The sequence below is a fragment of the Lemur catta genome, chromosome 2, assembly GCF_020740605.2.
Source record: "Lemur catta isolate mLemCat1 chromosome 2, mLemCat1.pri, whole genome shotgun sequence".
In the NCBI taxonomy this organism is placed as follows: domain Eukaryota; kingdom Metazoa; phylum Chordata; class Mammalia; order Primates; family Lemuridae; genus Lemur; species Lemur catta.
The window spans coordinates 2,121,740-2,134,661 of NC_059129.1; the positions used below are offsets into that span (position 1 = coordinate 2,121,740).

Consider the following 12,922-nt stretch of genomic DNA (forward strand, 5'->3'; position numbering starts at 1 on the left):
TGACCTGCTGTTAGGCCTTCAGTTGGCCCTGAATGAAGACTTGGTAATGAGCTTGAACGGGGGCTCCTGCTGTGGGCCAGGTCCTGGGTCCTGGAGGAAGTAGTGGGTAGAGGGGAGAGGGCCACAGGGCTGGGACCTCTGGGGTCCAGAAAAGAAAAGGCTTGTTCAGGGCCACCGGTCCCTGGGCCACGCCAGGGAGTGCGATTGGGGACCCGGCCCACAGGAGCGGAAAGCCAGGGCGCTGTGAGGCCTGAGGGTCCCCAGACAGCCCGGGGCCCAGGAGGCCCAGCTGGGGCAGGTGCTGGGCCTGGGCCGCCCTGGCTCCCGCTCCCCAGGGGGCGCCCCGCCGGCCTGGAGCAGGAGGAAGCAGAGGGGGCGCCACGCTGCAGAGCCGAGGCCATGGGCGCGCGGGCCGGGGCGCTGCTGCTGGCGCTGCTGCTGGCGCGGGGGGCCCTCGGGGAGCCGGGTGAGCTCCGGGCCCCGCTGCCGGGCTAGGGGCGCGGGGGCGGCACGGGGGGCGCGGGGTCGCGGTGGGGCAACACGGGCGGCGCGGGTGGCTCACCTTCCTGCCTCCTCCCAGAGTCGCGGGAGGCGGACCTGTTGTCAGGTAAGGCGCCCGGATCACGCCTCCCTGCGCGGTGCACGTGGGCCGGGGCGCAGAGGGCGCCTCATCTATTCCTCTCCCGCCCCAGGTCCCACGGACACGAGGCTGCTGTCAAGTAACTGAAGGGCCCTGGGGGGAGGGGCGGGCCCTGCAGACCACGTGGGAGTGTCCCCGGTCACCTTCTTCCACCGGGACACGACCCCGGGACGCATAAGCCGGGGCCCTGGGAGGACGCGCGGATTCCCGGGGACCCCCTGCACGCGCCGCGGGGCGAGGCCGGGAGGGGCGGGCCTGCTTGGCAGCTGAGCCGGGTCCGTCTGTGCGTCCCAGGGCCCTGCGGCCACCGCGACATTCACCCACTGGTGGTGGGCAGAGTGGAGACAGTGCGCGGGCGCTGGCCGTGGCAGGTCAGCCTGCGCTTCGAGAAGAGCCACTGGTGCGGAGGGAGCCTGCTCAGCCGCCGCTGGGTGCTCTCGGCTGCGCACTGCTTCCGAACGTGAGTCTGGGGGACCGTGCCGGCAGGGGGTCTGAGCGGGGACGACGGTGGGGCTGCTGACTTCCTAAGGGCATCCAGGATGAGTCAGTAGTACCTGCCCCACAGCATCAGGTCATGGTCTGGGCACCCCAGGTGTGCTCTGGTGGCCAACTCTCCTTTCCGGGCCCCTGACTGTTCTCTTTTGCCAGGAACTATGATCCTTCCAAGTGGTCGGCGCAGCTCGGGGAGCTGACTTCCAAGCCATCTGTGTGGAGTGTGCGGGCCCACGCGAATCAACACAGGGTGCGGGACATCATTGTGAACTCCCGCTACAAGGAAGTTTTTTTTTATTCAACGACATAGCCCTGCTTGAGCTGGCCACCTCTGTCACGTACACTAAGTACATCCAGCCCATTTGTGTCCTATCGTCCACCTTCATGTTCCAGCACCGGCCAGACTGCTGGGTGACCGGCTGGGGGTCACTCAGGGAAAATGAGAGTGAGGCTGGGGACAGACGGGGTGGGGGAATGGAGGGTTGGGGTGGCCCCGGCATTACCCACCATCTCCATTTGCCACACAGGCACAGCAGCCCCCCAGTGGCCTGGGCACGGCGGGACCCCCTGCCGGCCTGCTCCCCTCTTCTCCTCACCTGCCTTTCTGCGCTGGCTCCCACCTGCCAGGGCAGGAACCAAACACTCAGTTCTTGCTGCCCGAGACTGTGGGGGCCAGAAGGAGAGTTTGAGAGGGAGGCCAGGCTGCAGGGGCTGGGGTAGGGGTTGGGGTCAGCGTGGTAACAAAAGCCTCAGGCAGGGATTTTTTTAAATTGAGACTTAATTTACAGCCATCAAAGTCTTAAGTGTGCAGTTTTGAAGTATACAATTCAGTGATATTTAGTATACAGTCATACATCGCTTATGGTTGGGGATACTTTCTGAAAAATGCGTCATTAGGGGACTTGGTCATGGTAGGATCACGCGCTGGGGTATGGGGTCGCCTGTTGCTCCTGGGCTTCAAGCCTGCGCCTCCTATGAACATTGTGGATAATGTGGGCAGGGACAACAGCACGGTCAGTGTTTCTGTATCTAACCAGAGAAAACGAACAGTACACGTACAGTATGGTAGATTAAAGATGGTACACATGTGCAGGGTACCTTATCATGCATGGATCTGTCAGGACTGGAAGGCGCCCCGGCCAGGGAGCGGGAAGTGAGTGTGAGGGCCTGGGCGTTGCTGGATGCTACACACACTGTGCGCTTACACTACACTAAGTTTATAAAATAATATTTTTCTTTCTTCAATCACAAATTAACCTTAGCTTTCTGTAACTTTTTTACCTTACAAATGTTTTAATTTTTCACAAGTTTTTGACTCTTTTGTAACAACACTTAGCGGAAAACACAAACACACTGTATGGCCATACTAAAATATTTTCTTTCTTTATATCCTTTTTCTATAAGCTGCTTTCTGTTTAAAAATGTGTTTCCCCTTTTAAAACCTTTTTCTTAAAAACTAAGACACAAACCCACACTTTGGCGTAGGCCTACTCAGGATCAGGATGAGATGTCACTAGGCCATAGGAATTTTCAGCTCCACTGTAATCCTATGGGACCACTGTTGCTGGCTGAACTGTAGCTGTGCCTCACAGGACTGTGTTTACAAAGTCGGACAGCCACCTGTCTGACTGCAGATCTCAGAATGGAGTCGCGTACTCCTCGGTCCTTACTCCCAGTCCCCACATTCCCCCAGGGCCACGACCCAGGACACCACTAATGTGCTTTCTGTCTGTGTGGATTTGCCTAATCTGACACTCCATGGTAACAGAATCATACAACATGTGGCCTTTTTCCACATAACGTAGTGTTTTCAAGGTTTACCCACTTTGTGGTGTGTTATCAATACTGCATTTCACTCTTTCTGGCGGGCTCTTAATTTAACCGTTTAAATTGTACAATTTAGTGTCATTTAGTGCATTCCCAATATTGCATAATCATCGACTCTGTTGAGTTGCAAAAAATATCCATCCCCCCCGCCAAAGGAGAGCCCTACACCCGCTTACCAGTCATTCCTAACTGGCCCCTCCCTCCCGCCCTTGAGAAGCACTGGCCACCTGTCTCTGATTTACCTGTAATCATACAATACGTGGCTTTTTGTGTCTGGCTGCTTTCATTAGCAGAGTGTCTTTAAAGTTCATCCATGTTGCAGTATATGGAAGAACTTCATTTCTTTTTATGGCTGAGTAATATTCCACCACATAGATAAACCATAGTTTGTCCGTTCTTCCATTAATGGACAACTGGGTTGCCTCTGCCTTTTCACTATTGTGAATAGAGCTGCTATTAAGATGTATATACAAGTGTATGTTGCAACACCTCTTTTCAGTTATTTTGAGTGCATTTCAGGAGTACAATTGTTGCATTATATGGTAATTCTATGTTCAATTTTTGGAGGAACTGCTAAACAGTGTTCCATATCAGTTGCACCATTTTACATTCCCATCAGCAATGAAGGTTATAACTTCTCCCTGTTCTCATCAGTGCTTGGTATTTGGGGATTTTTAAATCACAGCCATTCTAGAGGGTGTGAGTGATATCTCGTTGTGTGTTTTCATTTGCATTTCCCCAATGACAGAGGATGTTGAGCATTTTTCATGTGCTTCTTGGCCATTTGTATATGTTCCTTGGAGAAATACCTATTTAAATCCTTTGCCCATTTTAAAATAAGGTTTTTTTTGCGGTTGAATTATAAGAGTTCTTATATATTCTGGATACTAGACCCATATCAAATATATGATTTGCAAATATTTTCTCCAGTTCCGTAGATTTTCTTTTCCTTTTCTTAATAGTGTCCTTTGTTATACAAATATTTTTAATTTTGATGACAGCCAAATTATTTACTTTTTCTTTTACTGTTTGTGCTGTTGGTGTCATAGCTAAGAAACCATCACCAAATCCCAAGTCATGAAGTCATCCCATGTTTTCTTGAAGAGTTTTATAGTTTTAGCTCTTACATTTATGTCTTGGATCCATTTTGAGTTGATTTTTGTAGATGATGTGAAGGTTCCCATTTCATTCTTTTGCATGTGGATATCCAGCTGTCCAAGCACCATTTGTTGCAAAGACTCCTCTCCCTCCATTGAATTATATAGTACACTTGTCAAAAATCAATTCTCCATAGATGCGTGGGTTTATTTCTAGACTCACAATTCTATTGTATTTTTCTGTGTGTCTGTTCTCATGCCAGGACCACACTATTTGATTTCTGTAGCTTTGTAGTATGTTTTGAAAGTGGGAAGTGTTAGTTCTCCAACTGTGTTCTACTTTTTCAATAATGTTTTGGTTACTTAGGGTCCCTTGATATCTGCATGAATTTTATAATCAGCTTGTCAATTTCTGCAGAAAAGGCCATCGAGATTTGAATAGAGATTGCATTGAATATGTAGATTGCTTTGGGGAGTATTGCCATCTTCTTAAGTCCCCAATCATGAACACACATGTGTTTCCATTTATTTAGATCTTCTTTTATTTCTTCCAGCAACGTACTGTAGTTTTTTGTGTACATTTTGTACCTCTTCCATTCAATCTATTCGTGTTTTATTCTTTTTGATGCTATTGTAAATGGAATGTTTTCTTAATTTCCTTTTTGGATTGTTCACTGTTAGTGCACAGAAAAACAACTGATGTTTGCAAGTTAATTTTGTATCCTGCAACAGCTGAACTTGTTTATTAGTTCTGACAGTTTTTTTGTGCAATGTTTAGGGATTTCTACACATAAGATCATGTCATTTGTATACAGAGATAATTTTACTTCTTCCTTTCTGATTTGGAGGCCTTTTATTTCTTTTTCTTACCTAAGTGCTCTGGCTGAGACTCCCAGTACTCTGTGGAATAGAAGTGGTGCGAGCGGGCATCCTCGCCTTGTTCCTGATCTTAGAAGAAAAGCTTTGAGGTTTTCACTGTTGAGTATAGTTTTAGCTGTGGGCTTTTCCTATGTGGCCTTTATTCTGAGGAGGTAGTTTGCTTCTATCCCTAGTTTGCAGAGTGCATTTTTTCTCATGAAAGGGTGCTGTATTTTGTCAAATGCTTTTTCTGCATCAACTGAGATGATCATGTCGTTGTTTCCTTCATTCTATTAATGTGGTATGCTATATTGATTGATTTTCAAATTTTTTTTTTTTTTTTTTGAGACAGAGTCTCACTCTGTTGCCCGGCTAGAGTGAGTGCCGTGGTGTCAGCCTAGCTCACAGCAACCTCAAACTCCTGGGCTCAAGCAATCCTCCTGCCTCAGCCTCCCGAGTAGCTGGGACTACAGGCATGCGCCACCATGCCCGGCTAATTTTTTCTATATATATTTTTAGTTGGCCAGATAATTTCTTTCTATTTTTAGTAGAGACGGGGTCTCGCTCTTGCTCAGGCTGGTCTTGAACTCCTGACCTCGAGTGATCCACCGGCCTTGGCCTCCCAGAGTGCTAGGATTACAGGCGTGAGCCACCGTGCCCTGGCCTGATTTTCAAATTTTGAACCACCCTGCCCATGTGGGATAAATCTTACCTCATCAGGGTGGACAACAATCCCTTTAATATGCTGCTGAACTCAATGTACTAGTATTTTGTTGACGATTTTTACATGTATATTCATAAGAGATTGGTTTGCAGTTTTATTTTTGTGTGTGTGTGATGTCCGTGTCTGGTTTGGGGTCAAGGTAATACTGGCTTCATAGAATGAGGTAGGAAGTGTCCCCTTCTCTTCTGTCTTTAGGAAGAGTTCAAAGAGTGTTGGTGGGCCTGGCACAGTGGCTCACGCCTGTAATCCTAGCACTCTGGGAGGCCAAGGAGGGAGGATCACTCGAGGTCAGGAGTTCAAGGCCAGCCTGAGCAAGAGCAAGACCCCGTCTCTACTAAAAATAGAAAGAAATGATCTGGACAGCTAAAAATATACAGAAAAAATTAGCCAGGCATGGTGGCGCATGCCTGTATTCCCAGCTACTCGGGAGGCTGAGGCAGGAGGATTGCTTGAGCCCAGGAGTTTGAGATTGCTGTGAGCTAGGCTGACGCCATGGCACTGTAGCCCAGGCAACAGAGTGAGACTCTGTCTCAAAAAAAAAAAAAAAAAGAGTGTTGGTGAGTTTTTGTTGTTGTTGTTTTGTGGGTTTTTTTTTTTTTTTTTTTTTTGAGGCCAGGTCTTGCATTGTCACCAGGCTGGAGTGCAGTGGTGCAGTCATAGCTCACAGCAACCTTAAACTCTTGGGCTCAATTGATCCTCCCACCTTAGCCTCCCAAGTAGCTGGGACTACAGGCCCACACCACCATGCCTGGCTAGTTTTATTTATGGTTTTTGGAGAGATAGGGTCTTGCTGTGTTGCCCAGCAACTCCTGGCCTCAAGCGATCCTCCCTTCTTGGACTCCCGAAGCTCTGGGATTACAAGCACGAGCCACTGCATGCAGCCAGGATTGGTGTTAATTCTTCTTCAAGTGTAGAATTTGCCTGTGAAGCTATCTGATCCTGAGATTTTTCTTTTTCGGGAGATTTTTTATTTCTGATTCAATCTCTTTACTTGTAAATCTGTTCAGATTTTGTTTCTTCCTGAGTCAGTTTTGGTAGTTTGTGTGTCTCTACTAGGAATTTTTCCATTTCCTCTAGGTTATCTGATTTGTTGGTGTAAAATTGTTCATAATATTCTCTTATAGTCCTTTTATTTCTATAAGGACAGTAGTGATGTCCCCGCTTTCACTGTCAATTTTGTTGATCTTTCAAAGAAACAACTTTTGGTTTCATTAATTTCCTTTTTTGCTTTCTACTCTTTGGTTTGTTTTTCTCTATCCTACTTTTTATTATTTCCTTTTTCCTGCTATTTTTTTAAATTATGCTCTTCTTTTTCTAGTCTTTTTTTTTTTTTTTTTGAGACAAGAGTCTTGCTCTTTTACCCTGGCTAGAGTGCCATGGCATGAGCCTAGCTCACAGCAACCTCAAACTCCTGGGCTCAGGCAATCCTCCTGCCTCAGCCTCCCGAGTAGCTGGGACTACAGGCATGCACCACCAGGCCCGGATAATTTTTTCTATATATATTTTTAGTTGTCCAGATAATTTCTTTCTATTTTTAGTAGAGATGGGGTCTCTCTCTTGCTCAGGCTGGTCTCGAACCCCTGAACTCAAACAATCCACCCGCCTCGGCCTCCCAAGTGCTAGGATTTCAGGTGTGAGCCACCGCGCCCGGCCCTTTTTCTAGTCTTAAGATGTAACATTAGGTTATTGATTTTGGATTTTCCTTCTTTATTAATATAGGCATTTATAGCTGAAATTTCCTTCTGAGAGCTACTTTTCCTGCACCCCATAAGTTTTCATCTGTTGTTTTCCTTTCTATTCATCTCAAAGTACTTTGTAACTTTCCTTGTGATGTCTTCTTTGACCCATTGGTTGATTAAGAGTGTGTTGTTTAATTTCCACATATATGTGGATTTTTTAGTGTTTATTATGTTACTGATTTCTAGTCTTATTCCATTTTGGTCAGTGAAGATGTTTTGTATGAATTCAATCTTTTCGAATTTACTGTGACTTATTTTGTGACCTGCCATGTGGTCTATCTGGGAGAATGTTCCACGTGCCCTTGAGAAGAATGTATATCCTGCTGTTATTTGGGCGGACTGTCCTGTGTGTATGTGAGGAGTAACTGATTCAGAGTGTTGTTCTAGTCCTCTGTTTTCTTGTTGATCTCTCTGCTTGTTCTACCCACTGTTAAAAGTGGGGCTTTAAAGTCTCCAGCTGTTATTGTAGAACTGTCTCTTTTTCCCACCAATTCTGTCAATTTTGCTTCATATATTTTGGGTCTCAGTTGTTAGGTGTGTACATGTTTATAATTATTATATTTTCTTTATGATTTCACTTTTATTAATATATAATATTCTTTATACAGGACAAGTTTTCATTTAAAGTTTATTCTGTCTTTTATTAATAGAGCAACCTAAGCTCTTTTTGGTAACTATTAATATTTCCATGAAATCTTTTTTTCCAGCATTTCATTTTCAACCTGTGAGTGTCTTTGGATCTAAAGTGAATCTCTTCTAGACAGTGTGTAGCTGGATCTTGTGTTTTTAAGCCATTTTGCCAATCATTGCTTTTTGCTTGGTGCATTTTATCTATTTATAGTAAAAGTAATTACTGATTCAGAAAGAATTACTTCTACCATGTTGTTATTTGAATATGTGTACCTATTTTTAAAATCTTTTTGTTTCTTATTTGATGTTTAAGTGATTTTTTTTGTTAGTCTACCATATTTATTTCCTTGTCAATTCCTTTCTGTGTATATTTTAGTTAGTTTCTTAGTGGTTGCTCTAGGAATTATAATTAACATTTTAAACATATGACAATCTATTTTGAATTTTTACCAACTTAGCTTCAATAATATACAAAATCTCTGTTTCCATATAGCTCCCTTTCTCCACATTGTGTTGTTATTGCTACAATTTACTTCTTTACTCATTTTGTAAATATTGATATACATTCATAATTATTGTTTTATGCATTTGTCTTTTAAATTGTATAGAAAACAGAGAAGTTATAAACCAAGAATGCAATAATACAGGTTTTTAGGTACCTATGTAATGGCCTTTATCAGGGCTCTTTTTTTCTTCCTATGGCTGAGACACTGTCTGGCCTCCTTTGATTTCAGCCCAAAGGACTCCTGTCTCCATTTCTTTTAGGATAGGTCTGCTACTGATGAACACTCTCAGCTTTTGTTTCACTGAAACTGTCTTGATTTTTCCTTCATTTTTTGAAGGATAGTTTCCCCTAATATAAAATTTTTGGTTGACTGTTTTCTACTTTCAGAACTTTAAATACACTATCCCACTGCCTTCCGGTTTCCATGGAATTCTGAAAAGAAATCGGCTGTTAATCTTGTTGAAGAGCCCTGGTCCTTAATGAGTCATTTCTGTCTTGCTGTTTACAACTCTCTTTGTCTTTCATGGTTTGATTATACTGTATTTTAGTGTGGATTTCTTTGTGTTTATCCTACGTAGAATTTTCTCAGCTTTTTGAATCTGTAGAGTCACGTCTTTCATCCAATTTGGCAAGTTTTGACCTAGATCATGCAACTGTAGTATAGTAATTATAAACATTCTCATCTACCTTAGCCCCTTCCCTGCCATGCGTTGGCTAAGGACTCTCTCCACTGGCTCAGGCCAGTGCTATCATGTCCATTCTACAAATAGGGAAACTGAGTCCCAGAGGGAGCTTTAACAGCCTGTCCATCCATTGGGTCAGGTCCTTTTACGATATTTTTTTCCCCAGCATCCATAACTCTAAGGAACTTCTGTGATATTCTTAATTATGCATGATGTGCTGGATAAGCAATGTTCTGGGCACTGTGGGTGTGGCAGAGACACCATCACCACGAAACATGTGCCCTCCCTCCTCCCCCTGCCCTAGATGGCCGAGGAGAGGCTAAGGTTGCTGCCTTTCTCTGTCCTTTCCCCAGCATCTCTTCCACCTCCCTACAACCTCCGGGAAGGGCAGGTCACCATCCTAAACAACACCAGATGTAACGACCTGTTGGAACACCCCGCAGACCACAGTATAATCCAGAATTCCATGTTTTGTGCTGGTGTCGAGAATGGCGCATAGATGCCTGCAAAGTGAGTGCCTGTACCCCACCAGGGAATCCCACCCTTCCCAACCCCGAGCCTGAGAGCAACCCACATGTGCCCACACAAACCCACCCTGGGGGGTTATTTTTGAGGAACTATTTTAGTCCTTATTTACCAAGGTTATAAAACATGATTTTCATTTTGAATAAATTGTACCTCCTCTGATCATCCCACCAACCCTGGGAGGCTATTTCCCCACTTTGCAGATGCAGAAACTGAAGCTCAGTTGCTGCCAGGGGAGGAGTAGGATTTGCACCCAGCCCCATGGCCCCTCCTGCTCTCCCAGCCCCTCATCTGCTCCCTGAGCCTGCTCCAGGCTGGGCTCACCCATGCTGCTCCCCAGGGTGACTCAGGTGGGCCCTTGGTCTGCGACAAGGATGGACTGTGGTATCTGGTTGGAGTCGTGAGCTGGGGAAGGGGCTGTGGTCGGCCCAACCGGCCTGGTGTCTACACCAACGTCAGCCAGTACTTCACCTGGACCCAGATGATGATGTCCTGCAGTACACCCAGGCCAGACCCCTCCGGGTTACTGCTGCTCCTCACTCTGCTGTGGTCCCCCTGACTCCTGCAGCTGGTCTGAGTCCACCAGAGCCCATGAAGGTGCAGTGGGCACCACAGCCTTGGCACACTCCTCTTGGGCCGTGGGCACAGCAGGGTCAGGGCTGCCTGCTGGACCTGGCTCCAGTCCCCTCTCCTGATTGTTAATAAAGATTATGTTCAAATTGATGCTTGCAGAGCTTTCTGTGGATCCAAGTGGCCAAGACCCCATCCTAACTCTTAAATCTTTTTCTAGGTTTTGTTGCAAACAGCAGAACCCTCTTCTGTTAGTTCAATCAGGATGATAATTGATGGAAACAGTAGTAGCTCCAGGGTGGCAGGGTCTGGGAAGTCCGGGCTGGGGGTGCCTTGGAGGAAATGCTCCCAATGCCCCCCCCATTGCAGGGTTCCCCCTCTCACAAGTGCCAGACACTCCTGGTCTTACCATGTTCCCCCAAGGTCGACTGGGACCAAGACTTGGGTGCAGGTAGTTTATTTGGAAGATGATCTTAGGAAGCAAAGGTGAGGAGATAGGGAAACTGAGGCAGGGAAGGAAGAAATTCTGATGAATTTGTTCAAACTAGAAGGTTGCCAGAGAAGACCAGAGAGGCACAGTCCTACTGAGGCCTCAGCATTGGCCCTCTGAGGACAAGGACACTAGGGGAGGGCATTTGTCTCTTGACTCCCCCACACCCATTGGGGGTGGTCCTGGGGGAATGGGATGTTCCAGAGTTTCAGCTGAGCCCGGGTGAGGCTGTCAGCACCGGGGGAGCTGCAGCAGCAGCACCTTAAGTGGCTGTGGGGGATGGGGGGCAGCAACCGTGTCTGCCCCCCATCAGCACCCGCTGACCCACATCCCTAAACTGAGGACCCACCTCCCACTTTACATGTTGAGATGACAGTTCTGCTAGGATGTTTGTTTTGAAAAGGTGAATTTGTTTCCAAGCAGTTGGAATATTAGAGAACCATTTAACATAACAGTAATTTTTTCTTTCTTCACGCACGAGTTCCTCCAGAGAAACGCCAGGTGAGCACAGACAGGTGCAACCCGCTGCAGCACGCCTCGCGGGAAGACGCAGATGTGTGTACACACGTGCACGCGCACTCGGATGCTTTTTACTCCACCAGAACTTAACCACTAATAGCCTGCTATTGACTGGAAGCCTTACCAATAAAACAGTCAATTAACACATATTTTGTATGTTATATGCATTTATACTGTATTCTTACAATAAAATAAGCTATAATTTAAAAGAGAAAATGCTATTAGTAAAATCATTAAGGAAGAGAAAAATATGTACTATTTATTTAGTGGAAGCGGATCACCATCAAGGCCTCCGTCCTCGCCATCTTCAGGCTGAGTAGGCTGAGGAGGAGGAGGAAGAGGAGGGGGTGCTCTTGCAGTCTCTTGGGCAGCAGAAGCCACAGGAATGGGCGAAGCGGAAGGGGAGACACGAGGGGCCAGCACGCGGGCTGTGACTTACTGAAAAGAACCCACGTGTGAGTGGACGTGCGCAGCGCAGAGCCATGTGTTCGTGGCTCAGTTGTGATAAGAAACAGCCCCGGGCACTAGGCGTGTTCATTCTTGCCAGAGATTAGACACAGAGAGAAAAGCAGGAGGCCATGTGGCCAAAGAGGCACAGATTGGCGTGACGTGGCCACAAGCCATGGAATGCAGGCAGCCTCTACAAGCTGGATGAGCCAAAGACAGGGACTGTCCCCTAGAGACTCGAGAAGGAACACAGCCCTGACAACACGTGTCAGACTTCTGACCTGCAGAACTGAAAGATAATAAATTTGTGTGGTTTTTAAGCTACTAAGTTTGTGGTGATTTGTTACAGAAGCCAAAAGAAACTAATACACACCCCAGACCTTGACCTTTCTCGGTACCCTCCACCCCTAGCCTTCACTCTCACATGACCACTCGGCAAGGTCCGAGCCCCAGAGCCCCCCAGGGAAGAGGTTTCAGCCCCTTTGGACCAGGCTGTACAGTGAGACGTTCATTCTACTGTGACACAGGAAACACACCCATCAGCTACAGTAGCCAAACTCACAGTGTCGGGGAAGTACCAAGTCCTGTTCCAGGGGCTCCCCCTGACGTCCCTGCTCACAACACTGTAAGGATGGGACTTCCATGTCCCCGCTTGCAAAGCGAGAAAACCGAGGCGCGGAGGCTGCAGTGAGCTTTCCCAGGGAGCGGCGGCCAGCGGTGGAGTTGGAGTCCCAGGTGAGCTCCGCCTGCTGCAACGTCTGGGCCCCGAGCCCCAGACCAAGGCAAAGATGGCACAACCAGCCCTCACCTTTCTGCACAGGTGCGCGCTGACAGCAGAGTTGGGAGAGGGAGGGAGGGGCTGAGAGTGGGGAACAAACAGGCGCTGGACCTTGCGCACAGGGTGATGGGTGGGGGTGGGGAAGGTGGGGGGTTTGGGGGGGGAGCATTGGAGGAGAATGACCTGCGCTCGCTCTCTCAGCATCCACTTAGAGAAGGGGGACAACTGTGTCCCGGGTGGGCCCTGCTGAAGGTCACCCTCTGGGAGCCCTGCGGGTGGCTGGAGGGGGGGGCCACCCAGGTGTCAGGCAGCCACCAGCTCTGCCTCCGCCACCTCCACCTCACCACCAACAGCGGGCAGCACTCTGGCTCTGGGAAGGCCGTAGGGCTGCCGTGAGG

The 12,922-nt window shown here is 47.4% G+C and overlaps 1 protein-coding gene across 1 annotated transcript; it reads left to right on the plus strand.

The window, feature by feature from the left end:
* The first annotated feature begins 399 nt into the window (after positions 1 to 399).
* LOC123632271 (serine protease 41-like) lies at positions 400 to 10,401 on the plus strand. Its single transcript, XM_045542336.1, is given in 8 exon segments — positions 400 to 466; positions 581 to 607; positions 935 to 1,100; positions 1,289 to 1,421; positions 1,424 to 1,577; positions 9,549 to 9,686; positions 9,689 to 9,705; positions 10,061 to 10,401. Coding segments are annotated over 8 exon segments (921 nt in total). The 3' UTR covers positions 10,280 to 10,401.
* The last annotated feature ends 2,521 nt before the right edge of the window (positions 10,402 to 12,922 follow it).